Source organism: Sciurus carolinensis, chromosome X (assembly GCF_902686445.1).
Source record: "Sciurus carolinensis chromosome X, mSciCar1.2, whole genome shotgun sequence".
Classification (NCBI taxonomy): domain Eukaryota; kingdom Metazoa; phylum Chordata; class Mammalia; order Rodentia; family Sciuridae; genus Sciurus; species Sciurus carolinensis.
Window position 1 is genome coordinate 108,612,648 of NC_062232.1, and position 10,135 is coordinate 108,622,782.

The 10,135-nt window shown below is 38.5% G+C and overlaps 1 protein-coding gene and 1 non-coding gene across 7 annotated transcripts in view; one reads left to right on the forward strand and one right to left on the reverse strand.

The window, feature by feature from the left end:
* Smarca1 (SWI/SNF related, matrix associated, actin dependent regulator of chromatin, subfamily a, member 1) overlaps positions 1-6,672 on the reverse strand; it is a 71,684-nt gene extending 65,012 nt beyond the window's left edge. For 4 of the 6 annotated variants that reach the window (XM_047536647.1, XM_047536650.1, XM_047536649.1 and 1 more), the window contains exons 1-2: positions 6,345-6,672; positions 1,581-1,667 (exon numbers count right to left, since the gene is read on the reverse strand). In XM_047536647.1, the coding sequence (XP_047392603.1) occupies positions 1,581-1,667; positions 6,345-6,518 (261 nt within the window). In that variant the 5' untranslated portion in view covers positions 6,519-6,672. Of the gene's footprint in view, positions 1-1,580; positions 1,668-6,245; positions 6,263-6,344 lie in introns of those variants that run through there. The other 2 variants (XM_047536652.1, XM_047536651.1) reach the window with 2 other exon arrangements.
* On the forward strand, positions 1,796-1,867 carry LOC124972768 (small nucleolar RNA SNORD112). Its single transcript, XR_007106544.1, has one exon. It is a non-coding gene; the product is annotated as a small nucleolar RNA SNORD112 (small nucleolar RNA).
* Positions 6,673-10,135: the final 3,463 nt, after the last annotated feature.

Consider the following 10,135-nt stretch of genomic DNA (forward strand, 5'->3'; position numbering starts at 1 on the left):
AGAAGTACCCTTCTTTGGGCTGAGATTGTAGCTCAGTGGTAGAGCATGTGTCAAGGTCCTGGTTTCGATATCCAGTACTCCCCCAAAAGTACCCTTCTTAAAGAGTTAAAATCAGAAACAAATCCTGTTTCCAAAGCATGATTTTCTTTTCCTAAATTAGTAAGAAAATTAAGCATCAAATATCTAATATATCTCAAATATAGAAATACAAATTAACTATGATATACACACACCATGAACTAAACTCTTAAGAATTTTCAAAATGCATCTAGAAATTAAAATCTAAGAATACAGTACCATCTTTTCTCAAAGTATTTTTAATGTCATACACAATAATATAATAAACATTCTTCTACTCCATCACAGTGATCTGGAAAATTGCATGTTATTCTAGCCATATATAAAGTATCTCCTCAAAGGGGACAGGATTTAGGAAAAAAATACACACACGCACACATATACATATACACATGAAATCATTAATACATATTAACTACTTAAAGCTGATATGTATTTTAAGTTCTCAATAAACTGTAAAAGGACATACAACTTATACCATATAAATACAATAAACTTTGATTCAATCAAAAATGTATAAGATCAAAAGATACATCATTCTAGATGAAGAAAAAAATGAAGATGAGGGGATTTTAAAATTCACTTTCTGACCACAGGGTAGAGATTCTGATTGCTAATGAAAGATGCATAATTAATACCACCAGAAACTTACAGAAGAGTTCATTAACATAAATACAAGAGTTAAACAAATATATTCAGACCACTAGCTGGAAGGAAGCCAAAAACTTTCCATTTTATGTTATCCACACTGGAATGTTGTTTTTAGAGTTGCTAAAACATTAACTGTCTCATTAGAAGTGGCTATAAACATTAAGGGAGAGTCTTATAGAACAGTTAACAACAACCAAAAAAAATGTACTTCATTTCTACTTATTTTAATAACATTGCTGCAAAAACAACCCCTTAGGGGGAAATCATTTTCAGTTACCTGTTAACTTTTTAGTGACTAAAAATTAAATAATTAAATGAATAGCAAAGCAATATGTAGGTATAACTATTAAACTTTTTAAGTAATACTTACAAGTACTGTGTAAATATACTTCCCTTAAAAAGCGTATTATCATATTACTTGTTTCTTTAATGTATAACATCCATTCATATATACAAAGCAAGAAGAAGAAATACCAACCTGGCTTTGTGACTGGATTTCTCTCAAGTCACAAGGCCACAGTGATAATGCTATTGATATTTTCATCACTCAGTGGATAAAATATTTCTATCATAAAACACCTTATTATAGGATAAAGAGCACTGAACAAAGTGAGATGTGGCTTTTAGTTTCAACTATTCCATATAGTTTCTCTGATTCTTTATTTCCTCATCTGAAAATGAGTTTACTTGGAAAAAATTTATTATGATAGATTAATATATGAAATTACTTTTCAATTCTAAGAACTACGATTCTCTATGCATTATAAATATACATCTGGTTTTTCATCTTTCACATCTCCTCTATAAAAATTAACTACAGCATTCGCTATCCTACCCAAGAGTCTATTTACCATTTTTTCTTCATATTCTGGGTCCATTTCCTTTTCAGATTTAGAAGCTTTAGTACCAAGTTTGAGTTGAAACGGAGAAATGTTTTTCTAGAATTTCAAAGGAAATAAATATCATCAAATTGCAAAGCAAGGTCTTTAAAATGGTCATCATTCTCGCTTGAAGAAAGTGAAGGATAATTAAATAACTTAATAAATAAATCAATGTGGGACGTGCATGGACCAATGATGAGATCATGTTATGAAGCAGGGCTTATGATTAATCCAGTTCTGTGCACCTGAGGTCCAATAAAAAAAATCTGAAAAGCCAGAGAAATGACATTAATTAGAATAAAAACCAAAGGTAAATCACTGAGCCTTTTCACCCTTTTTAATTTAAAGCATAAATAAATGTGCACCCATAAAATAAGATTTAAAATTTTAGAATAGCCTCATATCATCAACCACAAACCAAAAAATTTAACAAAAGTAAATACTAATTCTCAGAAACACTTTGTGTAATGGAGGCAAACCAGACTTTCAGAAGAAAAGAATGTGATTTCTTTTCCTGAAAATATATTTTAAGATTGTTTTCATAGTCAAATTAGAACATTTTAATTTTTATGCAATGCAATGTGATCATATATATTTAAATGATTTAATAGTATGGCTTTGAACTATTGGCAAATGTTTTCTATAAATAGAAAGAAAATTTTATGTTGCATAAATATTTTATAGAAGCAGTTTATCAGAGCTATTAACTATTAACCATCGATATTTTAAAAGTTGTAATTTAGTGAAAACAAACATCAATCAGTAACTTAAAAAGACTGAAATTATCTGGGTAGTGGAGGGAAGGATCTCACACATCTTCATCCTTTGTAAAAACAAGATTATGCTTGTATTTACAAGTACATATAAAGAATGAGTATCCTCCCCTGTAAGAAATCTGGAAATCATAACAACAAAAACGTATCTATTAAGCCTGATGCAGTGGCCCACACCTCTAGTACCAGCAGCTTAGGAGGCTGAGGCAGGAGGATGGAGAGAGTTCAAAGTCAGTCTCAGCAAAAGTGTGGCATTAAGCAACTCAGTGAGACACTGTCTCTAAATAAAATTCAAAATAGGGCTGGGGATGTAGCTCAGTGGTCAAGTGTCCCTGAGTTCAATCCCCAGTACCAAAAAAATTAACTTCTATCCATTAAGACCAATGCCAAGAGTATTTACATTTTAACAAAGATTTTGCAGAAGTCAAAATACACATCGTTTTGTGAAAACTAACCAAGATATGTCAATTTTATCGTGGCCCTTGCTAACCTGTTTCTGAAATCCTATCTTAAAAATTAGTAACAGAAGATGACCTTAAATATAAGAAAAACATGGCTCCAAGAGTTAATGAACATGTCTTCCAATATTCACTAAAATTTCTACTTTGAGGAAATCCAAACTAAGATTATGAAATTTGACAGTGGTCAGCGTCCTACTTTGGGGAGTTGATCAGATAATAATCACCTTTACAGAATCTCCTATGTATAGTCATCTGTGTGAGATGTTTCAAATGTTTTAATCCTGGATGGATGGGAATAGAAATCTGCAAAAGATTACCTCAAACCCACACTTTCAAACTGTAATCTATATTATGTCTCATTTTAATTTCCGAAGCAACAAGAAAAATTGGGTGTCAAAATCCCATCATTCCTTAAAAGGCTACATGAAGTCTAGTTTTCAAGTTTCAAAACAATGACAATTACTGCATCTCCTGTACATGAGTATTTGTGGAAATAAGCTTCACTTACACAAAGTAAAACTTCAATGTTAGGAAAACATTTTATTCATGACTTCTTTGCTTACCTTGTGGTAGAATACCATAAAAATGTAATTATATGCTAATTAAAATTCCTAATCTGAAAAAGCATTATTAAAAGCTATGGGTAATTACTTAATTGGCACTATCTTCCATAAAAAATTTTAATATACCTACCTTCTAAACCTTCTCATTCATCTATGTGTATATGTTATAAAAATGTATTTGTCATACAGAAAAAGATAAAAGGTGAATAAGATATTCCAATAGATTCCATGTGGATTTTATCATCTGGTAGTCTAGATGCCAAGAAAATACAATACGTGATCATGAAAAGGCCTTGTCTTAAAGACCATGACCTTGACTTTTTCACTACCTAAAATACAATCTCCCAATTTCTAGCATGTTAGAATATCACTTAAACCAAGTTGAATAGTACTAAATCAGGTTTAATAGTACTTAACCTGGTTTAATTGATACTTAATTCAGGTTAAATTCAAGAACCAAAGAGTAACAAAAATATCTTTGGATAGCCAAATGTCAAAAGTCAATTCACTAAACCTCATCTACTTTGTTCAGCATGAAAGTACTCTCGTTCTGAAGCATATTTGTTTTTATTTGATACATAATTCTAGTTAGTAATGTGGTTTCCCATACCCCAGAGAATAAAAGCAGCAGCAAATGACAAGGCAAAGGCCACTAGAGAGAGGAAGGCACATAATGGACAGTAAGAAGGGATGGTAGAAACCCAGGACTAAAATGTGTGCTCTACTGCAACAGCATCCCTTATCCTTGGGGTCAGCATCACTGGAATTTTTGTATTTTACAGTTGTTCTAAATGATTTTATGGTTTTGGTTCATCTATGTCCTATTATAAACTAACAAATTCCTTCTTATGAAAGCAGATGATGTGATAGCAATCAGAAGGGCAATTGAGGGAGCAGACAGAAAATAATCAGCACAATATTCAAAGTGTCTGGGAAGTGGTTTTTTAACTGAAGGAAAACAACCTGCCGGATCTCAATTGCCTTTGTGTCATGAGGGAAAGGCTAATCTACACTTTCAGTACATGCTTTAAGGAGTCAAGGTAGTATCAATATATTTAGATTTTTCCCAAAAAATTAAAAATAAAATAAGAAAGGTATAGTGATTAAAGTTATAAACTTTACATATCTAGGAAGTTTCTGCCATATAGCACTTCATTTCCCCATCCTGTGTAGACAAATGAAGTACCATCAGGGCAATTTCTGGAGAGGCCACAGCATTCATGAATATATAGTTATCAGCTCAGTGCTTAATATACATTTTTCATTACTCCCAAGACACTTCACAATTCAAAAAACTTATACAATCTAGAAATTCCACAATATTTACTGCTATACAAACGCGACTTCAGCACTTATATTTCAGAGTCTAGGAAATAAAAGAACCGAGAAACATTTCTAAATTTTGCATTTGATTTATATTGATGCTTGGTGTATGGCCCAGTTTTAATCACTGATGTGGTATTACGGCTCCAGGTACCACAAAGATCTTAAATCGTGTGTTTCCCAGTTTTTCACTTAGCACTACAATTGTCTTTCTGTTTAGTCAACCTTGTAACAGTAAAATATGTCACTTAAGCAACTGCTGAATTTAAATCTACTCTTCTAATTCAAGGCGAAAGGTGTTAATTTCCCACAAAAGCTTTTCATTTGGTCGTATAGTATCATATAATGATTCAGACAAAGCCACTCGAGATCTCTAAAGCATAATTTTAATTAACCACCATTTTTAAATTGTGTTGTCTACTAGTAAACGGGAAAAAAATCCACCCATAAACGATCTGTTCTGTAATTTTATTATACACCAAAACTCCTTATGCTCTATCCTATTTTTAATCCCAATTTTTCAAGGGGTTTCACAGTTTTATTTGCATGTCTTGCTCGATCCACGTGAGTTTTATTTGCATGCTTGCTCGATCCATGTGAATTATGTCTCATGGAAATAACACATTTTTTGATTTGGCTTTAATAGCAGTGTGAGTGGTCCCCTAATATATGTTAGTAGCAACTCATCCTGGCTTCGCTGGGTTTAAAAAAAATTTTTTTAATTAAAAAAAAAAAAAAAAAAAAAAAAACCTGCAGGAGCCAGCAGCGCCCACTAGGAGAGGGAGGCAGAAGCCTGGAAGGCTTGGGGCCGGTTTGGGGGACCATTTGGGTGGCCCTGGAGTGAAACACTATACCGTCGGGGGCGGGGCAGGAGAGCGTGAGGGTGCAGACGTTGGAAATTTTCCTAAGCCAGCGTGCACGGTTCCTTAGTGTGGGGTATGGGTTGTGGGGTATGACGCCTGACGCCGAGGGCTTGTTTTCTCGAGGTGACATCCCCCGCCTCAGCAGGCGGGGATCAAACGAACAAGGGAGATTTTTTTCCTGCAATCCAGAAGACCTACATTGCCAAAGAAATAAATGTCCTCCCTATCATTCTGCACCCCCCCGCAACCACCGCACCTTGAAATTCAAATTACAAAAATAAGCCCCAGCCAAACCCCTTTAGCGCGAATGTGGGATTGAAGGGCCCAGATTTACCAGGCAGAGGCCTACTGGAAAGGGGGGAGAGCGAGCGAGGGGAGAAGAGGGAGAGGCGGAGGCTTTTTCCTGCACGGTCCCATCCCCCACCCTGTTACCCCAGTTCCGGGAAGGTAGAGGGGGCCCGGGGCTGTGGAAGGCTCCAGAGCCCTGGGTTAACGGGCACCCCTCCACCCCTCGCCGCGCCCGCCCGCGCCCCAGCCCCGCCCCCGCCCTCCAGGCGGCGAGAAGGAAGGGGGAGGGGAGTGAATGCTAGACTGTTCCGCCGCCCCCATCCCCGAGCCCGCCGCCCCCACCCCTGCGGAGCTCCGCCGGTACCTGTCGGCGCCGAAAGGTCAGGGTCTGGGCCCCTCGGAGGGGCCAGGCACGGGATTTGTCCACCACACACACACACACACACACCCCCTTCCTATTTACCTCCCTCTTCTTCTCGCCCTTCTCCGTGGTCGCGGTGGCTTCGGTGGCCGCGGCGGCCGCTCCCTCCTCCTTAGAGGTAGACGGCCCCGGCTGCTCGTCCTCTAAGACCACGATTGTGGCGGTCGCATCAGCGGCTGCCACGGTGGCTGCCACTGCGGAGGTGTCCGGCTCCATGGCGTTGGAGCGGGACGGCGAGGGGGACGAGGAAGGGGATGAGGGCTCCTGGGCGGCGGCAGTGGCTGCACTGGAAAGAGCTAGATGGAGCTGGGGTGGGGAATCGCTCCGCTTCCAACCCCTCCGCTCGGCCCCCCCTTCTTTAAATAACCCTCAACCCTGCCCCACTTCCGTCCACCCACCCTACGTCATGGCCTCCCCCCGTCACCCTCCCCCTTTCCTCCACCCCCCCTCAACGATCGCGAGACTCCCCCTCCCCACCCAGAGCCCGGGCCGGCCCCGCACGACCAACTGTTGCCGGAGTGTGGGGCGCGGGCAGCGGCGGAGGCGGGAACCCACAGCCTGCAGCCCCCTGAAAATCTATTTTCCCACACGCCCCCAACAGTGAGCCTGAGCTCCCCTCGTAGATGTGAGCAAAAGGAATCCTCTTTCCCTTAAATCTGCTCTTTGTACCTCGGGGCGCTCTCCCCCTCTTGCACAAAGAACTTTTCCTCGCGTCTAACTGTACTGTAGAAGGTCTTTCTCACCATTTGCAAAGCCCAGAACCTCTCTGGGGACTGCCCTTTCCCAGGTCTCTAAAGGAATAGATTGGTGGTGGTGTTCCCACCTTCCTAAATTCTGCACCGTGGTAGGCACTTCTTTAATCTCTTGATTGCAAACATTCACTTACAAGGCAAAACCTGTCTCTTGGGTTTTATGTATATTTGTTCTATTTTCAACTCTGGTACGTCTCAGATGGCCAATGTGGGGAACCCTTCCTTCTTTTGCTTTCGCCACTGAATTTTTAAACTCGGGGCGGGAGGGACGAGGTCGAGGTCCTCCACAAAACCCGGGTAACACATGATAAGTACTTAATGTAAGTAATTGAATTAATAACTGTGATTTGTTGTAGTTGTTGGTTCATGTTCTATTCGCATCCTCCTTATTTGGTCATAATTCAGCATCAATGATGGGCATGATCATGGATGTAAAACCATTTTGAAGGGTGCAAAAGCATGTAAATGTAATTATTAAACCTAACTTTTATTTCTTATCATTTAATCTGATCAATAATGGGAAGATTTACATCCTAGCTTTTAAAAATTCAAACAACCAGAAAGCGTACATTTCCAAAATGAAGCAGTCATGATTAATTTCCTCAGCATACCTTCCTAAATTACAAATCCGAAATAAAGTGTAAATTCTTCAAGTAGCAAGATAGCACGCAGTTGAACCCAAATGTGTTTTTTCTCTGGTGATACCACCCTAAATTTCTTTTTGTGTGAAAACTGAATCCTCAGCCAGTCGGTGGTGCACGCCTGTAATACCAGGGACTCAGGAAGCTGAGGCAGAAGGAGCACGAGTTCAAAGCCAACCTCAGCAATTTATTGAGGCCTTAAACAATTTAGCGAGACACGGTCTCAAAATTTAAAAATATATAAAAACGGTCTGGGGATGTGACTCAGTGATTAAGCACCCCTGGGTTCCATCCCTGGTACCAAAAAAAAAAATTAATCCTCAACATGAAAAAAAAAAACTTGTTAGGTTTTAGCTGTTCTTGCTCATTTGCACCTCAGTGTGAATGAGTGTCAGATCCTGTCCAGAGACTTGTTTTGAACAGAGAAAAAGAGGCAGAAAACAATACACTGGTGACTGAAGTGGTGTACCAATGAGAGAGGAAGGGATAAGCTGGTGGCACTAGCTTTGTTCTGAAATTACCTTCATTATGTTCTTTCCATTTACTTTAGATTCCCCACCCCCACCGCCCCACCCTTCAGAGCCCATGTTTTTCATCCTGAAGTGTATCCAATGGGCATAGGGTGTCTCCATGTAAAAATGGCTCATAGTTCTGTAGCATCAACTTCAGTAAGACATGGGGGAGGGGCTGGGGTTGTGGCTCAGTGGAAGAACCCTTGCCTAGCATTTGTGAGGCACTGAGTTCAATTCTCAGCACCACATATAAATAGATAAAGTAAAAGTTCAATGCCAACTAAAAAATTTTTTTTAAAAACATGGGAAAGATGGGTGAAATGGAATTAAGTCACTTCATTGATCATTTGAATATGCATTTTCTATTAAAATGGGAAGATGTACTAAGGAATGAACTACAAAATGTGAAGCATCTCCAAAGAGAAACTGGAGACAACCAGGTAAACATCCTACCCTTACCCCAGTACTCATAGAGTTTCCTCAGTTGTTAGAAGTTCTTTAGTGGAAAAAGTTAGAGAAACACTGAAATACAAGGATGCTGCAGTATGTGCATGCACCTGACTTGAGAAGTCAAGTCAGAGGGCGGTAGTGGAAGATTTCTTTTTCACCAAACTGCACTGAGGGAAGATAGACTTCCCCTTTCATTGCCTGGGACTTTAAAAGAGAAAGACTCAAAAAAATATTCATTGTGTATTGGTGTGTTTCTGCTCGCAAAGGAACTTTTTTCAACTGTATTTCTCATTGCCAATGTACAGTGTTTCTGTGAATCATGGATTAGATAGATGCACTTTTGTGAGAAAGTCTGGGAAACTCATCCCATTATAACACCTTTTCTATGGAAACAGGCATTCCACATTCCAATACAAGAATTTAGAAGTTCATTTGGAGAACAGAAGATATTTGTACATTGGCAAACTTCCATGTATATATAATGTGATCCTTGTTTTTCAAGATGACATGACTGAAAGTGCTACCAAGTATGTGACTTTGACTGGAAAGGTCGATGCTTAGTCAATAGATCTTAACACAGGATTCATGTAAATATTGCGCTTTGGCTTATGGCAACATCTGCTATTTACATAGCATGTGCTAACCCTATTTGTAAATCTGCCTAAAATTCATGATCTGTAGACTTTGTCAACAATTTACCTGGTTCTTGATCCTACTCAACACCTTACTCTATCTGCTACTACTTTACCCTATTACATCCTCTCATTTGAAATGGTCTTTAATTGCTCTACTCCTTTGGAGGTGAAGAACAAAGGAAACTTTTATAAAGAACCTTGGGGTCTTATTTGGGATTCCTGAAATAAATCTCAGTCTACTGTACAACTTATCCATTTTGGCAGATTGTAAACATTGTAGATATCATTCAATAATCATTTTAACATAGCCAAACTTGTTTAGTACCTACTGGAATTAGTATGAACTGGTGGTATTAAATAGTCTTGTAAAGTTCTTTAAGGGTAAGGTCCAAGACTTTGTGTTCCTTCTCTTATCCTATATCTGAAATATGTCATTTAAACCACAATATGACATAAAACCACATTGTTATCCTTGTTGATCACTGTTCTTTAGAAACTGGTACATAGGATTCTGGTTACATTTATCTTGCTTACAACTACAAAAGTAAGCTTTCTCACCATTTTTCTTAAAAACACTTATGATAGTGGCATTTTTGAAAATGGTATTTCCTTGGTGCTCTCTGTGTTAAGGAAAAGGTAATGTTAATAGCTGGTATACTCAAGAAATGGCAATTTCTTGAGCACCCACCATGGTATCAGGTATTGTGCTAGATTCTTAATGTATGATATTGATAATCCTCTGGATAATTCCTTGAAATAAATATTAGTTTCCTATTTTACCAATGAGAAAATGGAAACAAGCTAAATAACTCTTCTGATATTCCATGGCTAGTAAATTACAGA